This window comes from Salvelinus namaycush, chromosome 4 (genome assembly GCF_016432855.1).
Source record: "Salvelinus namaycush isolate Seneca chromosome 4, SaNama_1.0, whole genome shotgun sequence".
NCBI classification, from domain to species: domain Eukaryota; kingdom Metazoa; phylum Chordata; class Actinopteri; order Salmoniformes; family Salmonidae; genus Salvelinus; species Salvelinus namaycush.
In genome coordinates, this window is record NC_052310.1 from 81741093 (window position 1) to 81760981 (window position 19889).

The following is a 19889-nucleotide window of genomic DNA, read 5'->3' on the forward strand; positions in this document are numbered from 1 at the left end:
GATATAGAAATAGAAACAACGGGCATTTCATTCACCATCATCTACCTACTGCTAACCACTCCTATTACTCACCACAAGGTAGCTTCTATGTTAAAGTATATTATATTCTATGGCATACAGGTTTAGAGCTAGGTGACCTATTGCATTGTAATATACAGTTAATGGGAGGTAGGAGATGTGATCGATACAAAGTCACCTGAGTCAGACGGGCTGGACTGGGTTCTAAGTGGGCTACAAAGCCCTACGGCAAAACCAGGCCTCCTGAACTAAAGACGATCAATGCAGGACCAGGGCCTGTATTTATCAAGTGTCTCAGAGTAGGAGGGCTGATCTAGGATCAGGTCTCCCCTGTCCACTCAGTATGTTCTAAAAAGACAAACTGATCCCAGATCAGCACTCCTACTCTTAGGCTCGTTATGAATACAGGCACAAATATTACCAGGGGCACAGTGGAGCAAGCAAGGTGGGGTTGAGAGGTTTAGCTTCTGCCAGGTTGCCAGGACCCATTTGGGTCAGTTTGATCCACTGAGTTCTCACATGAGGATCTCTCTCTTCCTCCCTCTTCCTCCTGTCTTCCTCCCTCTTCTCGTTCCAGTATCTATGTGGTCCTCCGCTCTTCCTCCTGTCTTCCTCCTCTTCTCGTTCCAGTATCTATGTGGTCCTCCGCTCTTCCTCCTGTCTTCCTCCTCTTCTCGTTCCAGTATCTATGTGGTCCTCCGCTCTTCCTCCCGTCTTCCTCCCTCTTCTCGTTCCAGTATCTATGTGGTCCTCCGCTCTTCCTCCCGTCTTCCTCCCTCTTCTCGTTCCAGTATTTATGTGGTCCTCCGCTCTTCCTCCTGTCTTCCTCCCTCTTCTCGTTCCAGTATCTATGTGGTCCGAGCTTGGTTGAAGCGTGGCTTCACTCTGAAAGAAGACAGAAAGGGGGGACAACTAATTCAGAAAAGGGGGAGACAGACAGAGGAGGGTAGGGGGAGACAATGTGTGTGTGTATGTATACGTACCTGAGGGTTTTCTCAGGGCCACTCTGTCGTCCACTGGCCTGGGAGGAGGACTTGAACTGGGCCTCTAGCCTGGAGTAGATCCCTGCTGCACGCTGGAACAACCACAACCACACATTATACAACCACGATCACACAACTACACATTATACAACCACGATCACACAACTACACATTATACAACCACGATCACACAACTACACATTATACAACCACGATCACACAACTACACATTATACAACCACGATCACATATACAACCATGATCACACATTATACAACCACAACCAAACCAGTGACAACCACAACGGGGGGGGGGGGGGGATGGTACACCAGTTACAACCACAACGGGGGGGGGGGGGGGGTACACCAGTGACAACCACAATGGGGGGGGGGGGGGGTACACCAGTGACAACCACAACAGGGGGGGTACACCGGTGACAACCACAACAGGGGGGGTACACCGGTGACAACCACAACAGGGGGGGTACACCGGTGACAACCACAACGGGGGGGGTATACCAGTGACAACCACAACGGGGGGGGGGGGGGGGTACACCAGTGACAACCACAACAGGGGGGGTACACCGGTGACAACCACAACGGGGGGGGGTACACCGGCGACAACCACAACGGGGGGGGGGGGGGGGGGTACACCAGTGACAACCACAACAGGGGGGGTACACCGGTGACAACCACAACGGGGGGGGGTACACCGGCGACAACCACAACGGGGGGGGGGGGGGGGGGGGGTACACCAGTGACAACCACAACAGGGGGGGAAGGGTACACCAGTGACAACCACAACAGGGGGGGGGGGGGTACACCGGTGACAACCACAACAGGGGGGGGGGGGTACACCAGTGACAACCACAACAGGGGGGGGGGGGGGTACACCAGTGACAACCACAACAGGGGGGGGGGGGGGTACACCAGTGACAACCACAACAGGGGGGGGGGGGGGTACACCAGTGACAACCACAACAGGGGGGGGGGGGGGGGGGGGGGGGTGACCAGTGACAACCACACTATACACACACAATGTAAATGAAGTTTCATGTTTCAACGTTCTAGTGTTTGATCCCCTGCTAAAAATAAAGGTGTAATCGACTCAGTAAAACACACCTCTTTAGTGTCCTTGGACTTTCTCTGTTCCTGATCTCCGAACCTGATCTTAGTCAGATGACCAATGATCTCCACCATACGCCGCTGGTCTGGGGGGGAGGGGGAGGGGGAGGGGGAGGGGAGGGAGGGGGAGAGAGAGGGGAGAGAGAGGACAATTAGAATACACACATCTATCGTAACACACGCACACACAAAGTTAACTGAGGCCTGTGTTACCTTCCTCTCTTTGGGCATCTTGGTTGTAGCGGATGGAGCGAGAGCTGTCCCATTTACTCTTCTGGGCACTCACTCTGGAAACACAAACCATTTCAAACAGATACAGCGGTGAAATAGATGAAGAAGCATGTAGTTGACGAAGTTGAGCTCACCTGAATGGAGTGTTGTCCCTCGAAGGGGTCTGGAAACAACCAACAGAATTTGGAAAAGTAAGAAAATTGCAATTATTTAAGTCTCAGGTAAACGAGTGAAGCACACTCACTTTCTCCACTGCTTTCTCTTTGCGATGGAAATTAGGTGAAGACATCTGCCTCTTCAAAGGTTTGCTCAACTTCTTGGCCTTCTTAGCAGCTAACAATGAACACATAGAAAACCCCTATGTTGTTACAACCATAAGCAGTGTACACATACATTCATGATTCAATTACAACTGATAGCTCATAGCTGCAGACAGATATCAAAGTGTGGTCTTATGACATAGGGAGAATCTCGATTTGATTCCTTGCATCCTTGCCTCCTTCTCAAAACCCATTAGATGAGGTCAGAGGTCCCTCCCCTCTGGTCCCTCACAAGGAATCAAGAAAACGCAATTGAAATCCCCCCCCCATTTCAAAGCCTCTTTGGTAATTGCCATTTATTAGGATCCCATTAGGCGCTGCCAAAGCAGCAGCTACTCTTCCTGGTGTCCACATGAAACATGACATAATACAGAACATTATTAGTGAAGGACTGAACTACATTTAAAACATCACACACAGTCTACATATCAGTACATACACACCATATCTAGGTCTAATACATAGTACAGTGCAATTATAATACAATATAATCAGTAACATAACATGGCTGTGTCTCCTCACTGTCCCTTTGTGATGTAAGGTGTTCTTTAATCAGGGTTTGAATCTGGTTTCATTGCTAGCTTGAGTTACCTGGGTTACCAGAGAGTTCCATGTAGTCATGGCTCTATTTAATACTGTGTGTTTCCCAGCTTCTGTTCTGGACCTGGGGACTGTAAAGAGATCTCTGGCTGCATGTCTTGTGTTGTACCGATGAGTGTCTGAACTGTGTGCCAACTGCTTGAACAGACAGTTCTGTACCTTCAACACGTCTCACAAAGACCAATGGTGATGCAGTCAATCTCTCCTCTACTATGAGCCAGGAGAGATTGGCAGTAACATGTTTGCCACTTTCCCTCCGTGTACATCAAAGTGCGATACTTGCTGTTTTGTTCTGGACCAACTGCAATTGACCATTGTCCTTCTCTGCCGCACATGACCACACGGCTGGGCAGGAGTCCAGGTGTAACAAAACTGGGGCCTGTAGGACCTGTCTGGTCGACTGAGATGTCAAGAAGGCAGAGCAACGCCCAATCACGGAAACCTCTTCCCATTTTAGCAACCATTGAGTCTATATGTTTTGATGACAGCTTGCTATCTAGAGTGACACCCAGCAGTTTAGTCTCCTTAACTTGCTAAATCACCACATTATTCAATAATAGATCTAAATGAGGTTTAGCGTTGAGTGATTTGTCCCAAAAACGATGCTTTACATATTTGTTTATATTTAGCACCAGCCTATTGCTAGTTACCCATTCTAAAACTAACTGGAGCTCTATGTTCAGGGTGTCAGTTATTTATTCTACTGTTGCAGCCGACGTGTATACAGTTGAGTCGTCAGCGTACATAGACACACAGGCTTTATTCAAAGTCAGTGGAAGGTCATTAGTAAAAAAAGGAAAACAATAATGGCCTTAGTCGGCTGCCCTGCGGAACACCACACTCAACTGAATTTGCATGAGAGAGGCTACCATTAACGAAAACTCTGTGTTCTATTCGACGGGTAACTCTGTGTTCTATTCGACGGGTAACTCTGTGTTCTATTCGACGGGTAACTCTGTGTTCTATTAGACGGGTAACTCTGTGTTCTATTAGACGGGTAACTCTGTGTTCTATTAGACGGGTAAGTCTCAATCCATAATAAGGCAGAGGATGCAAATCCATGACACCTAGGATTTTTTCAGCAATAGGTTACGATCAATGACATCAAAAGCTGCACTGAAGTCTAACAGAGCAGCTCCCACAATCTTCTTACTATCAATTTATTTCAGCCAAGCATCTGTAATTTGTGTCAGTGCCAAGCATGTTGAGTACCCTTCCCTATAAGCATGCTGAAAGTCTGTTGTTAATTAGTTTTCGATCAAACACAATTTTTTCCAAAGGTTTGCTAAGCACTTTTTTACAGACTGATTGGTCGGCTGTCTGAACCATTTAAAGGGTGCTCTGCTGTTCTTGGGTAGCTGAATGACCTTTGCCTGCCCCCCCCCCCCCTCCATGTCTGAGGGCACACCGTCTTCTAGGCTTAAATTGAAGATGTGGCCAACAGGAGTCACAATGTATTCCACTACAAATCTTAGCAATTTACCATCCAGGTTGTCGGTACCAGGTGGTTTGTCCTTATTTATAGATTAGCAGCCATTTTGTTCACCTCTTCCACACCCACTTTGTGGAACTCTACACTACAGTGCTTGTCTTCCATTACTTGGTCCATTATGTATGAATATGAACGCTCAGCATTTGTTATTTGCATGTCAGGCCTAAATTTGCTAATCGTGTCAACAAAAAAGTTATTAAAGTGGTCGGTAATATTAAAGGGTTTTGTTATGAACAAGTCCTCTGCCTCAATGACAGATGAGTTTGCTTTTTTGCCTAGAATTTCATTAAATGTACTCCAGAGCTTCTTTTTTTTCATAGTATAGTTTCTTCTTTTAGTTTAGTTTAGTGATTTCTATATTTAATGTATGTTTACCAGTCTGCTGTGTTGTCAGACATATTTGCTATTCCCTTTGCCTCATCCCTCTCAGCCATACAGTTTTTCCAATTAGAGTATAAACCAATCAGAGAGCCTAATTACTCTACCTTGTTTCTTGCTGGCCTCCTCTTCATCTCCCACCTCATCCTCAGTGACCTCTGACCCCGTGGTATACTCCTCATCCTCAGAAAGCAGCGTCTGCTGCCTCTGACACAGGGCAGAGGAGGGCATATCAGAGTTTAGATAGGCTGGACACCAAACAGATCTGGGACCAGCCTATCACCACTGCTCATTAACTAAGCATGAGGAGTTGGCATGGTAGCACAAACAGACTGGCCCTCAGGCTTCTGGTGGTACAAAGGTATACTATGTCACTACTGTAATATGTCACGTCATACACACACACAAACACACGTATACAGACACGGACACACACACTGCAGCACAATTACATTTGGAAACAATAAACGTTGATCATACCAGTTGCCGGCTCCAGTTTTTCAACAGGGAAAACTGCAAAGCAATAGGTTGAGTTAGTTAGACTCTATTTGAAACAGGTTGAGTTAGACTCTAGTCTATTTGAAATAGGTTGAGTAAGACTATAGTCTATTTGAAACAGGTTGAGTTAGACTCTAGTCTATTTGAAACAGGTTGCGTAAGACTATAGGTCTATTTGAAACAGGTTGAGTTAGACTATAGTCTATTTGAAACAGGTTGAGTTAGACTATAGTCTATTTGAAACAGGTTGAGTAAGACTATAGTCTATTTGAAACAGGTTGAGTAAGACTATAGTCTATTTGAAACAGGTTGAGTAAGACTATAGTCTATTTGAAACAGGTTGAGTAAGACTATAGTCTATTTGAAACAGGTTGAGTTAGACTATAGTCTATTTGAAACAGGTTGAGTAAGACTATAGTCTATTTGAAACAGGTTGAGTAAGACTATAGTCTATTTGAAACAGGTTGAGTAAGACTATAGTCTATTTGAAACAGGTTGAGTAAGACTATAGTCTATTTGAAACAGGTTGAGTAAGACTATAGTCTATTTGAAACAGGTTGAGTAAGACTATAGTCTATTTGAAACAGGTTGAGTTAGACTATAGTCTATTTGAAACAGGTTGAGTTAGACTATAGTCTATTTGAAACAGGTTGAGTTAGACTATAGTCTATTTGAAATAGGTTGAGTAAGACTATAGGCATATCTATGACTCCACAAATCAAGTGCAGGTCGACGTTAATTGTCATCAATCTTGCCCTGGAGGCAGAACTGAGTGATTTCCGAAGATGGGCCAGCTGCAAAGTCAAAATTGGCTATATCGTAAAAATTCTTTAAAACAAAAATGTGCTTTTTGGTCTTATTTAAGGTTTTGTTTGATTATGCATTAGAGTTAGCAGTGTGGTTTAGGTTAGGGTATTAGGGTTAGCAGTGTGGTTAGGGTTAGGCATTAGGGTTAGCAGTGTGGTTAGGGTTAGGCATTAGGGTTAGCAGTGTGGTTAGGGTTAGGCATTAGGGTTAGCAGTGTGGTTAGGGTTAGGCATTAGGGTTAGCAGTGTGGTTAAGGTTAGGTTTAAAATCAGATGTTCTGTAGCTAGTAGACAGATGTGTAGCCAGATAGGTATATCATGGAGGTCTGGTTGTCATTGTAAATAACACATTTGAGCAAACACACTAAAGTTTCTTAAAACGTATCATTCTACTTGTGAGTATGAATTTGACCTCAATTAACTTGCCTGGATAAATATATAAATAAATAAATAAGTTGTAAACTCACGGTGGTGCCCTCTACTCTCTGAAGCCCCGGCTCTACCAGGATGTCACAGTCCAGTACCCGCTCCCCTCTCTCCCCCCTCTCTGAACCACTGGAGGGGGAGTCTACAGGCCTGGCACATAGATACACAGAGAGAGAACAAGGGAGTATCACTAAACACAAAACCTGTCATACGATACAAAAATACACACACACAGTTTCTCACCCTGTCTCTGGTAGGGGTGTGTTGGGTACACACACACAGTTTCTTACCCCGTCTCTGGTAGGGGTGTGTTGGGTACACACACACAGTTTCTTACCCTGTCTCTGGTAGGGGTGTGTTGGGTACACACACACAGTTTCTTACCCTGTCTCTGGTAGGGGTGTGTTGGGTACACACACACAGTTTCTTACCCTGTCTCTGGTAGGGGTGTGTTGGGTACACACACTGCCTCTCTGTGTAGTAGCAGGTCGTTGAGTAGTCTGGTCTGGGCTGAGTTTACCTGGTGGTCCCCAGTACAGTCTCCACTGTCTGACGCATTCACTATGTGGTCCCGCATCTTACAGCCCTGAGACACACACACACACCGTTTTGACCAGATTCAAGTGTGAAATGTGTCAAATCTGTATTGTGTGAGATGCAAACTATTCAAAGCATGGTCACCTCACAACTCCAAGTGTGTTTCAGTGTGTTCCTACCTTGGGAATGCCGGTGGGGTCAGTGTGTTCCTACCTTGGGCATGCCGGTGGGGTCAGTGTGTTCCTACCTTGGGAATGCCGGTGGGGTCAGTGTGTTCCTACCTTGGGAATGCCGGTGGGGTCAGTGTGTTCCTACCTTGGGCATGCCGGTGGGGTCAGTGTGTTCCTACCTTGGGAATGCCGGTGGGGTCAGTGTGTTCCTACCTTGGGAATGCCGGTGGGGTCAGTGTGTTCCTACCTTGGGCATGCCGGTGGGGTCAGTGTGAGTGTGTTCCTACCTTGGGAATGCCGGTGGGGTCAGTGTGTGAGTGTGTTCCTACCTTGGGAATGTCGGTGGGGTCAGTGTGTGAGTGTGTTCCTACCTTGGGAATTCCGGTGGGGTCAGTGTGTCCCTACCTTGGGAATGCCGGTGGGGTCAGTGTGTTCCTACCTTGGGAATGCCGGTGGGGTCAGTGTGTTCCTACCTTGGGAATGCCGGTGGGGTCAGTGTGTTCCTACCTTGGGCATGCCGGTGGGGTCAGTGTGTTCCTACCTTGGGCATGCCGGTGGGGTCAGTGTGAGTGTGTTCCTACCTTGGGAATGCCGGTGGGGTCAGTGTGTTCCTACCTTGGGATTGCCGGTGGGGTCAGTGTTTCCTACCTTGGGGATGCCGGTGGGGTCAGTGTGTTCCTACCTTGGGGATGCCGGTGGGGTCAGTGTGTTCCTACCTTGGGCATGCCGGTGGGGTCAGTGTGAGTGTGTTCCTACCTTGGGAATGCCGGTGGGGTCAGTGTGTTCCTACCTTGGGATTGCCGGTGGGGTCAGTGTTTCCTACCTTGGGGATGCCGGTGGGGTCAGTGTGTTCCTACCTTGGGGATGCCGGTGGGGTCAGTGTGTTCCTACCTTGGGGATGCCGGTGGGGTCAGTGTGTTCCTACCTTGGGAATGCCGGTGGGGTCAGTGTGTTCCTACCTTGGGAATGCCGGTGGGGTCAGTGTGTTCCTACCTTGGGATTGCTGGTGGGGTCAGTGTGTTTCTACCTTGGGAATGCCGGTGGGGTCAGTGAGTGTGTTCCTACCTTGGGCATGCCGGTGGGGTCAAAGCGTAGTGTCCTCTGGTTGCAGCAGGGGTAGATGCCCGTCCCGTGCCAGCCATGCTCTGTCCCCATGCCCGGGTACAACACAACCTCTGGGTGATACCGACAGTGGGACAGCTCTGCACACACAAACGCCTGGAGACACACACACACGTCTGGATGCATTACACAATGCCTGGAGTGCACATGCACACACGCAAACAGCCCCCCCACCTGTTGGCAGTGGGAGCAGGTGAGGTGGTTGACAGCCCCCCCACCCCCCCTACCTGTTGGCAGTGGGAGCAGGTGAGGTGGTTGACAGCCTCCCCCCCCCCCCCCCTACCTGTTGGCAGTGGGAGCAGGTGAGGTGGTTGACAGCCTCCCCCCACCTGTTGGCAGTGGGAGCAGGTGAGGTGGTTGACAGCCCCCCCCTACCTGTTGGCAGTGGGAGCAGGTGAGGTGGTTGACAGCACCCCCCCCCACCTGTTGGCAGTGGGAGCAGGTGAGGTGGTTGACAGCACCTCCCCCCCCCCCCCCCACCTGTTCGCAGTGGGAGCAGGTGAGGTGGTTGACAGCCCCCCCCCTTCCCCTACCTGTTGGCAGTGGGAGCAGGTGAGGTGGTTGACAGTCCCCCCCCCCCTACCTGTTGGCAGTGGGACCAGGTGAGCTGGTTGACAGCCCCCCCCCCCTACCTGTTGGCAGTGGGAGCAGGTGAGGTGGTTGACAGCCCCCCCCCCCCCCCCCTACCTGTTGGCAGTGGGAGCAGGTGAGGTGGTTGACAGCCCCCCCCCCCCTACCTGTTGGCAGTGGGAGCAGGTGAGGTGGTTGACAGCCCCCCCCCCCCCCCCCCCCCCTACCTGTTGGCAGTGGGAGCAGGTGAGGTGGTTGACAGCCCCCCCCCTCCCTACCTGTTGGCAGTGGGAGCAGGTGAGGTGGTTGACAGCCCCCCCCCCCCCCCCCCCCCTACCTGTTGGCAGTGGGAGCAGGTGAGGTGGTTGACAGCCCCCACCCCCCCCCCCCCCCCCATACCTGTTGGCAGTGGGAGCAGGTGAGGTGGTTGACAGCCCCCCCACCCCCCCCCCTACCTGTTGGCAGTGGGAGCAGGTGAGGTGGTTGACAGCCCCCCCACCCCCCCCCCCCCCTACCTGTTGGCAGTGGGAGCAGGTGAGGTGGTTGACAGCCCCCCCACCCCCCCCCCCACCTGTTGGCAGTGGGAGCAGGTGAGGTGGTTGACAGCCCCCCCACCCCCCCCCCCCTACCTGTTGGCAGTGGGAGCAGGTGAGGTGGTTGACAGCCCCCCCCCCCCCCCCCTACCTGTTGGCAGTGGGAGCAGGTGAGGTGGTTGACAGCCCCCCCCCCCCCTACCTGTTGGCAGTGGGAGCAGGTGAGGTGGTTGACAGCCCCCCCCCCCCTACCTGTTGGCAGTGGGAGCAGGTGAGGTGGTTGACAGCCCCCCCCCCCCCTACCTGTTGGCAGTGGGAGCAGGTGAGGTGGTTGACAGCCCCCCCCCCCTACCTGTTGGCAGTGGGAGCAGGTGAGGTGGTTGACAGCCCCCCCCCCCATACCTGTTGGCAGTGGGAGCAGGTGAGGTGGTTGACAGCCCCCACACCCCCCCCCTACCTGTTGGCAGTGGGAGCAGGTGAGGTGGTTGACAGCCCCCCCACCCCCCCCCTACCTGTTGGCAGTGGGAGCAGGTGAGGTGGTTGACAGCCCCCCCACCCCCCCCCCCCCCCTACCTGTTGGCAGTGGGAGCAGGTGAGGTGGTTGACAGCCCCCCCCCCCCCCCCTACCTGTTGGCAGTGGGAGCAGGTGAGGTGGTTGACAGCCCCCCCCCCCCTACCTGTTGGCAGTGGGAGCAGGTGAGGTGGTTGACAGCCCCCCCCCCCCCTACCTGTTGGCAGTGGGAGCAGGTGAGGTGGTTGACAGCCCCCCCCCCCCCTACCTGTTGGCAGTGGGAGCAGGTGAGGTGGTTGACAGCCCCCCCCCCCCCCCCTACCTGTTGGCAGTGGGAGCAGGTGAGGTGGTTGACAGCCCCCCCCCCCCTACCTGTTGGCAGTGGGAGCAGGTGAGGTGGTTGACAGCCCCCCCCCCCTACCTGTTGGCAGTGGGAGCAGGTGAGGTGGTTGACAGCCCCCCCCCCCCCCTACCTGTTGGCAGTGGGAGCAGGTGAGGTGGTTGACAGCCCCCCCCCCCCCCCCCCTACCTGTTGGCAGTGGGAGCAGGTGATGTGGTTGACAGCCCCCCCCCCCCCCCCCCCCCCCCCCCCTACCTGTTGGCAGTGGGAGCAGGTGAGGTGGTTGACAGCCCCCCCCCCCCCCTACCTGTTGGCAGTGGGAGCAGGTGAGGTGGTTGACAGCCCCCCCCCCCCCCCCCTACCTGTTGGCAGTGGGAGCAGGTTGACAGCCCCCCCCCCCCCCCCCTACCTGTTGGCAGTGGGAGCAGGTGAGGTGGTTGACAGCCCCCCCCCTACCTGTTGGCAGTGGGAGCAGGTGAGGTGGTTGATGGTTCCCCAGATCCTCCAGTAGACCAGCACCCAGGACTTCAGCTCCTCATACAGTCCGGTCATGTAATCATGGACCTCCCATCTCTTCTGCCTACAGACCAGAGGTAGTGATAGAAATGACTCTCCTTTATTCTGTCCATGTTTCTCAAAGCAGCTCCACCACAAAACCATGTTGGCCAGCCTGGTCCTTGGAACCAACTCAGTGGCCTTGTGGTTAGAGTGTCCACCCTGAGATTGGAAGGTCAGGAGTTCTGCTTGGAACTCAGCATTAAGGAGATAGATTGGCCCTGTGATAGACTAGTGTCCTGTCCAGGGGGTGTAACAGCAGAGGGAGCACCCCCCTATCCACATCGACGGGACAGCAGTGGAGGTGGAACGTTTCAAGTTCCTCGGGGTACACATCACGGACAAACTTAAAATGGTCCACCCACACAGACAGTGTAGTGAGGCTGAAGAAATTAGGCTCGTCACCTAAAACCCTTACAAACTTCTAGATGCACAATCGAGAGCATCCTGTCGGGCTGTATCACCACTTGGTACGGCAACTGCACCGCCCACAACCACAAGGCTCTCCAGAGGGTGGTGCGGGTCTGCACAACGCATCACCGGGGGCAAGCTACCTGCCCTCCATGACACCTACAGCACCCGATGTCACAGGAAGGCCATGAAGATCATCAAGGACAACAACCACCCGAGCCACTGCCTGTTCACCCCGCTATCATCCAGAAGGCGAGGTCAGTACAGGTGCATCAAAGCTGTGACCGAGAGACTGAAAAACAGCTTCTATCTCAAGGCCATCAGACTGTTAAACAGCCTTCACTAACACAGAGAGGCTGCTACCTACATACAGACTTTAAATCATTGGCCACTTTAATAAATAGATCACAAGTCTCTTTAATAATGCCACTTTAATAATGTTTACATATCTTGCATTACTCATCTCATTGGTATATACTGTATTTTATACTATATATTCTATGACGCTCTGTCATAAATTTGTGTGTATTAGGTAGTTGTTGTGGAATTTGTTAGATTACTTGTTAGATATTACTGCACTGTCGGAACTAGAAGCACAAGCATTTCGCTACACTCGAAATAACATCTGCATGTGACCAATAAGATTTGATTTCCCATCACGCTGCCTCGCTACAGAAACAGGAGATGACTGGTCTTACTGGTTCATGGAGCCGGATATTCTGGTTTACTGTGCTTTATCGCTAAATACACTACCTGGGATATACTTTGAAATTATGTGGTAAATTGTAGCTATAAGATATTTACCAAATAACGACATGGTTTCTTTAGCATTTTTCACTATAAACATACATAGAATAACAGTGAAGATGTCTCTCGATAGAGCAGAAATAATTATCAGAAGCCATATAGCATCAGTTTTTATCCAAAGTGACTTAACCGTAAATCACAGTCCACAGACGCCGAGAGGCGTTGGTCCCATTGTGACGTGGCTACGCAGCTCTGAGACCATCATCCGCGGGGCCACGCAGCTCTGAGACCATCATCCGCGGGGCCACGCAGCTCTGAGACCATCATCCGCGTGGCCACGCAGCTCTGAGACCATCATCCGCGGGGCTACGCAGCTCTGAGGCCATCACCCGCGGGGCTATGCAGCTCTGAGGCCATCATCCGCGGGGCTACACAGCTCTGAGGCCATCATCCGCGGGGCTACGCAGCTCTGAGGCCATCATCCGCGGGGCTACGCAGCTCTGAGACCATCATCCGCGGGGCTACGCAGCTCTGAGACCATCATCCGCGGGGCTACGCAGCTCTGAGACCATCATCCGCGGGGCTACGCAGCTCTGAGACCATCATCCGCGGGGCTACGCAGCTCTGAGACCATCATCCGCGGGGCTACGCAGCTCTGAGACCATCATCCGCGGGGCTACGCAGCTCTGAGACCATCATCCGCGGGGCTACGCAGCTCTGAGACCATCATCCGCGGGGCTACGCAGCTCTGAGACCATCATCCGCGGGGCTACGCAGCTCTGAGACCATCATCCGCGGGGCTACGCAGCTCTGAGACCATCATCCGCGGGGCTACGCAGCTCTGAGGCCATCATCCGCGGGGCTACGCAGCTCTGAGGCCATCATCCGCGGGGCTACGCAGCTCTGAGGCCATCATCCGCGGGGCTACGCAGCTCTGAGGCCATCATCCGCGGGGCTACGCAGCTCTGAGGCCATCATCCGCGGGGCTACGCAGCTCTGAGACCATCATCCGCGGGGCCACCTCTCCAACGTGCACCTCTCCAACGTGCACCTCTCCAACGTGCACCTCTCCAACGTGCACCTCTCCAACGTGCACCTCCCCACAAATCCCAACCAACAACTTTCCGGGACACGTCCTCTATTCATTTGAATGTGTTGACAGTTGGAGAAATTGCTTGAGCTGCGCTGAGAATTCAAAAAGTATGAAAGCCAACGTTGCAATATTCTAGAACACTGCTGTGCGTATGGCGTCCAAATGTGGTACTCTGAGAGACCCTTTACAGTCATGCACGATTACATTTGACATATGGGTGGCCACAGAGGGAACCGAACCCACAACCAAGGTGTAACTGGGTGGTACAGGACCTGCTGTGAGTGTAGGTGATGTCTCCTCGAGGGTCGATGTTGATCTTCCCTGGGATGCAGGAGATCTTCCTCTCTGTGTCCTTGGTCAGCAGTTTCAGGCACAGACCACATCTGGGAAAGACAAGTTGCATCTCGGTGGTTAGGCGAGGTTAACACGAGTCGTATTCATTGGGAACCAAACAGAAGAAAACAGACAAACAGGTAGGGATCTACCTACACTTGTCCAATAAGAAACGCTCATTTTTGTTTTGTGATGCAAAATGTTTTCTGTTGTGTGCCCAAATGAATAATACCAATGACAGACAGAGCAGTGCATTCCAGAGCTGCCACACACCTGTACAGAGTCGATGCGTTGCCTGGGGAGTCCTGGTTCTTATAGTCAGGATCGAAGAGACACTCAATTTTCTTCTGGAATAACTTACTGAGGAAAGGGAGAAATGAAAGGTGTTGGCTGAAGCAGAACGATCTGTCTACCAGGCCTGACAAAATCACTAGGGTCTACCTTTTGAACTTGTCTTTTCTGTCCATGATGTCGTCTGCCTCGTTGTGGCTGAAGAGGTCAGAGATGTCCGCTGCCAGGTTACTGTTGATGCAGTTCATGTTGCAGGGTGTGGCCACGATGGCACTCATGTGCTTGTGACAGTACTGAATACACTCCTCCACCTATGAGAGGTCAACATGTGACAGAATACACTCCTCCACCTATGAGAGGTCAACATGTGACTGAATACACTCCTCCACCTATGAGAGGTCAACATGTGACTGAATACACTCCTCCACCTATGAGAGGTCAACATGTGACTGAATACACTCCTCCACCTATGAGAGGTCAACATGTGACTGAATACACTCCTCCACCTATGAGAGGTCAACATGTGACTGAATACACTCCTCCACCTATGAGAGGTCAACATGTGACTGAATACACTCCTCCACCTATGAGAGGTCAACATGTGACTGAATACACTCCTCCACCTATGAGAGGACAACATGTGACTGAATACACTCCTCCACCTATGAGAGGTCAACATGTGACAGAATACACTCCTCCACCTATGAGAGGTCAACATGTGACTGAATACACTCCTCCACCTATAAGAGGTCAACATGTGACTGAATACTCCTCCACCTATGAGAGGTCAACATGTGACTGAATACACTCCTCCACCTATAAGAGGTCAACATGTGACTGAATACTCCTCCACCTATGAGAGGTCAACATGTGACTGAATACACTCCTCCACCTATGAGAGGACAACATGTGACTGAATACTCCTCCACCTATGAGAGGTCGACATAAATAGGTCATTGAGTTTGTTCAATGCCTTGGAAGTCATGTGTCACTTACTTGCAATAAAAGTAACATGTTACAGTTCTAAAAACAATTGTAATAGTAACCATGCAACAGGAAGTGAACCGTTCCAAAGGCCCTTCGTTTTCTGTAACCATGCAACAGGAAGTGAACCGTTCCAAAGGCCCTTCGTTTTCTGTAACCATGCAACAGGAAGTGAACCGTTCCAAAGGCCCTTCGTTTTCTGTAACCATGCAACAGGAAGTGAACCGTTCCAAAGGCCCTTTGTTTTCTGTTTGAGACTAAAGTGAAGAGTGAAGCCTCTTTACCTAATTAGCTGATTGGTTTTCTGTTTTTTTCTTGAGTGACATTTTATTCAACGACCAACAAGAGCTCGCTGGGTCATTTACTGTAGCAGAGAGGAAGAGGCGAAGCGGGAGGTCTCACTCCTCGCCAAAAATCGGTCCAAAATATTTTATTTTGTTGTAAAAGGTTCCCAATAGCCTTTTTCCCAATTTCAGTTCAGCCACTTTGCGTTCGTTCTTCCGCTACAACAGAAAACCAGGGCCCCCGAAACGTACGGTACATTGGAACCGGCATAGCAACCCAGCTCCCGCCATTACAACACTTACTAACGTGTCCATCTTCAAGAACTCGGAGGAGATGAGGATTGAGATCACATTGCTGGGCTCTGTTAACACACAACCAACAAACACCACATAACCAACCAATGTTAACACACAACCAACAAACACCACATAACCAACCAATGTTAACACACAACCAACAAACACCACATAACCAACTAATGTTAACACACAACCAACAAACACCACATAACCAACCAATGTTAACACACAACCAACAAACACCACATAACCAACTAATGTTAACACACAACCAACAAACACCACATAACCAACCAATGTTAACACACAACCAACAAACACCACATAACCAACCAATGTTAGCACACAACCAACAAACACCACATAACCAACCAATGTTAACACACAACCAACAAACACCACATAACCAACCAATGTTAGCACACAACCAACAACCCCCACGTAACCAACCAAACACACTGCCAGGCCAACCAACAAGCACACCGCTATGAGTGACCACATCACTGCCCTCTCCATGGTTATCATTTGTCACGCCCAGGTAAGTGATGGTATAGTACTATACAAGCATCAGTGTATGTAGCTACAGTACGTATGATGCGAGAGCATCAATTCAATTCTTTACCGAGTTTGGGTTTGTCATTGTTGCCATCGACGGCCATTTTGTGCCTCTTGACGTAGTTCATGAGCCAGTCGAAGATCTGCACGTCACAGTGCACAGAGATGTCCACCTCCTCCCAGCGCTGGAGGTCAACAGAGAGGTACTCAGCAAAGTAACGCATCTCGTTGATCAGAAGGTCACGGGGACACATGAAGTCCTGCTTCAGGTTCTTAGCCTCGTCACACACGTGGATCACCATATTGGGCCTGCATGGGGAGAGCGATACAGAGATACAGACAGGCAGACACACACACACACAGAGAGGAATAACTCTTGATTTTTGTAGTAGAGTACATTTGAGTATTTGTTAGGAGACTAAGTTCTTGATCCTGCTCTATGAAACTCTTTGATCACCTTGACTTGAGCTGGACTGATTAACAGGTTATTTCTGTTTGACGGTAGTTAGACCAGGCACTCACCCTTTCCCCTCCTGGGGCTTCTCGCCCTCCTCTGCAGACTCCCTGATCTCTTTCTCCACCGAGCTACCTCTTGAAGGGTTCACCGCCAGGCCTGGAGAGTGGAGACACCAAACAAGACTGTGTAGCTCACCGAGCTAAAGCCTAGATATTCAGACATGAACAGTCTTCAGGTCTTACTGCCTGCTATACTGAACTAAAGCCTAGATATTCAGACATGAAGAGTCTTCAGGTCTTACTGCCTGCTACACTGAACTAAAGCCTAGATATTCAGACATGAACAGTCTTCAGGTCTTACTGCCTGCTACATTGGACTCAGAACTTTCGCATCTTGACTGGCTGCATCACCGCTTGGTATGGCAACTGCACCGCCCTCGATCACAAGGACGCTACAGAGGGTGGTGCGGACGGCCCAGTACATCACTGGGGCTGAGCTCCCTGCCATCCAGGACCTATATACCCCAGCCATAGACTGTTCTCTCTGCTACTGCACGGCAAGCGTTACCGGAGCACCAAGTCTGGGACTAAAAGGTACCTACTAGTGGTACCTAGTACTCCTTGTATATAGCATCAGTATTATAATACTACAGGGGTACTGGTACTCCTTGTATATAGCATCAGTATTATAATACTACAGGGGTACTGGTACTCCTTGTATATAGCCTCATTATTATAATACTACAGGGGTACTGGTACTCCTTGTATATAGCCTCATTATTATAATACTACAGGGGTACTAGTACTCCTTGTATATAGCCTCATTATTATAATACTACAGGGGTACTGGTACTCCTTGTACATAGTCTCATTATTATAATACTACAGGGGTACTGGTACTCCTTGTATATAGCCTCATTATTATAATACTACAGGGGTACTGGTACTCCTTGTATATAGCCTCATTATTATAATACTACAGGGGTACTGGTACTCCTTGTATATAGCCTCATTATTATAATACTACAGGGGTAATAGTACTCCTTGTATATAGTCTCATTATTATAATACTACAGGGGTACTGGTACTCCTTGTATATAGCCTCATTATTATAATACTACAGGGGTACTGGTACTCCTTGTATATAGCCTCATTATTATAATACTACAGGGGTACTAGTACTCCTTGTATATAGTCTCATTATTATAATACTACAGGGGTACTGGTACTCCTTGTATATAGTCTCATTATTATAATACTACAGGGGTACTGGTACTCCTTGTATATAGCCTTATTTTCAGTTATTTATTCTGTTACTATTTTCAAATTTTCTTACTTTTTAACTCTGCATTGTTGGGAAAGGGTTCGTAGGTAAGCATTTCACAGTGAAGTGTACACCTGTTGTATTCTGCGCGCATGTGACAAATTACATTTGATTAGATTTTTAGTTGAGATGCTCCTACGTTAGGCAGGCTGACCCCCAGTAGCTCCTACGTTAGGCAGGCTGACCCCCAGCAGCTCCTACGTTAGGCAGGCTGACTCCCAGCAGCTCCTACGTTAGGCAGGCTGACCCCCAGTAGCTCCTACGTTAGGCAGGCTGACCCCCAGTAGCTCCTACGTTAGGCAGGCTGACCCCCAGTAGCTCCTACGTTAGGCAGGCTGACCCCCAGCAGCTCCTACGTTAGGCAGGCTGACCCCCAGCAGCTCCTACGTTAGGCAGGCTGACCCCCAGTAGCTCCTATGTTAGGCCAGCTCATCATCACAGACACAAAGCACTACATATGCACTAGCACATCAACACCAGTCAGCCTTACCCGTCACTGAGATGGAGCTCTGATTGGTCCGCGTCTCCTCCACGTCTCCCGTGGTGTCCAATAGTGTGGATTTGATGTAGGTGGCCAGCGAGTCCACAGGGGAGGAGCCTCCTGCCGTCAGCGCGTTGCATTGGTCGTCCACGTGATGGAACCCTCCGGTGCTCTTCAGCTCCTCAAACCTCTGCGCACACTGAAGGTAGGCACGACAACCACCATGGCAACCATGTCACTACTATACCATTTTTACATTTACATTTAAGTCATTTAGCTGACGCTCTTATCCAGAGCGACTTACAAATTGGAAAGTTCATACATATTCATCCTGGTCCCCCCGTGGGGAATGAACCCACAACCCTGGCGTTGCAAGCGCCATGCTCTACCAACTGAGCCACACGGGACCTTGACAACAACATCCCTCAGACCACATCATCTTGGTTCCAGTAACCCCTGCACAACATTCAACAGCAGTCCAGACTAAACTATAGGACAGCTGACCTAATAAGACATTGGTGGGCGCTTCTATTTATCATGTGACACATGTGTACAAGTGCAATGGAAATGTGTTTCTGGCATATCCCAACTCCCCCTGAAACAGACGTGGAGAGTGGGGTCAAGTCTAGGGTCACCAGGTTAAGTGCCTTGCTGAAGGGCACAGCGACAGATTTTTTCACCTTGTCGGCTCTAGGATTCGAACGTTAGATTACTGGCTCAACACTCTTACCTCGAGGTTACCTGTCACGCCAAACAGTGACCGTAGGGAGTAAGACAATACAGACAGATCTCAGACCAGGCGAATAGCCTTTTACGATCTCTCCTTAGTGGGAGCAGTGCCTACAGACTGGGAAGCTTGCCTACAGACTGGGAAGCTTGCCTACAGACTGGGAAGCTTGCCTACAGACTGGGAAGCTTGCCTACAGACTGGGAGACCCGGGTTCGCAATCCACAAGCCGTCAGCTACTATAGCTTCAATCAATATGTTTATTGTCCCAATTTGCAGTGCATGTAGAGCTTACCTCCTTGGGTGTGAAGCCAGGGACCAGCATGGCCACGTTGTCCCAGTTGACGGGCTGTGGAACGCTCCAGAGAGAGCTCAGCACCATGTCCAGGACCAGGAGGTTGTTGTCATTGGGGAAGTTGTTGTTCAGGGTGCAGTAACGACTCATGTCTGTCAGCAGGTAAGGGTGAGAGATCAAGGTTGACTCAGCGATATGACATTATCATACATTATTACGTCTGAAGGGTGAGAGAGATCAGAGCATTATTCTGTTAAAGGTAGACTCAGTGAGAGGACACCATCATACAAAAGGTGGAGGCGACTTTATGCGCACAGAAAGCTGAGGTTTCTTCAATCAACAATAGTAATGGGACGGTCTACTTGACATAGATACATAAGAATAACAAGAGCAT

General features: G+C 50.2%; 1 protein-coding gene across 1 annotated transcript; it reads right to left on the minus strand.

The window, feature by feature from the left end:
• Positions 1-718: 718 nt before the first annotated feature.
• On the minus strand, positions 719-19645 carry LOC120046021 (uncharacterized protein KIAA1841-like). The gene is made up of 20 exons (XM_038990934.1): positions 19496-19645; positions 18483-18672; positions 16735-16825; positions 16280-16521; positions 15661-15719; positions 14240-14400; positions 14072-14158; positions 13738-13848; positions 11116-11239; positions 8649-8801; positions 7308-7462; positions 6918-7026; positions 5627-5659; positions 5254-5353; positions 2601-2689; positions 2491-2519; positions 2339-2412; positions 2123-2211; positions 1002-1093; positions 719-903 (listed from the first exon to the last, which is right to left on the minus strand). The coding sequence occupies exons 1-20, from the start codon at positions 19643-19645 to the stop codon at positions 867-869; spliced, it is 2175 nt and encodes a 724-aa protein (XP_038846862.1). The 3' UTR covers positions 719-866.
• Between the last annotated feature and the right edge of the window lie 244 nt (positions 19646-19889).

Coding starts and splice junctions, on each gene's coding strand:
- LOC120046021 (XM_038990934.1), bottom strand. CDS start 19,645: ATGAGTCGTTACTGCACCCTGAACAACAACTTCCCCAATGACAACAAC. Junction 16,522..16,734: donor AAGCCCCAGGAGGGGAAAGG/GTGAGTGCCTGG, acceptor CTCCCCATGCAG/GCCCAATATGGTGATCCACG. Junction 14,159..14,239: donor AGAAAAGACAAGTTCAAAAG/GTAGACCCTAGT, acceptor CCCTTTCCTCAG/TAAGTTATTCCAGAAGAAAA.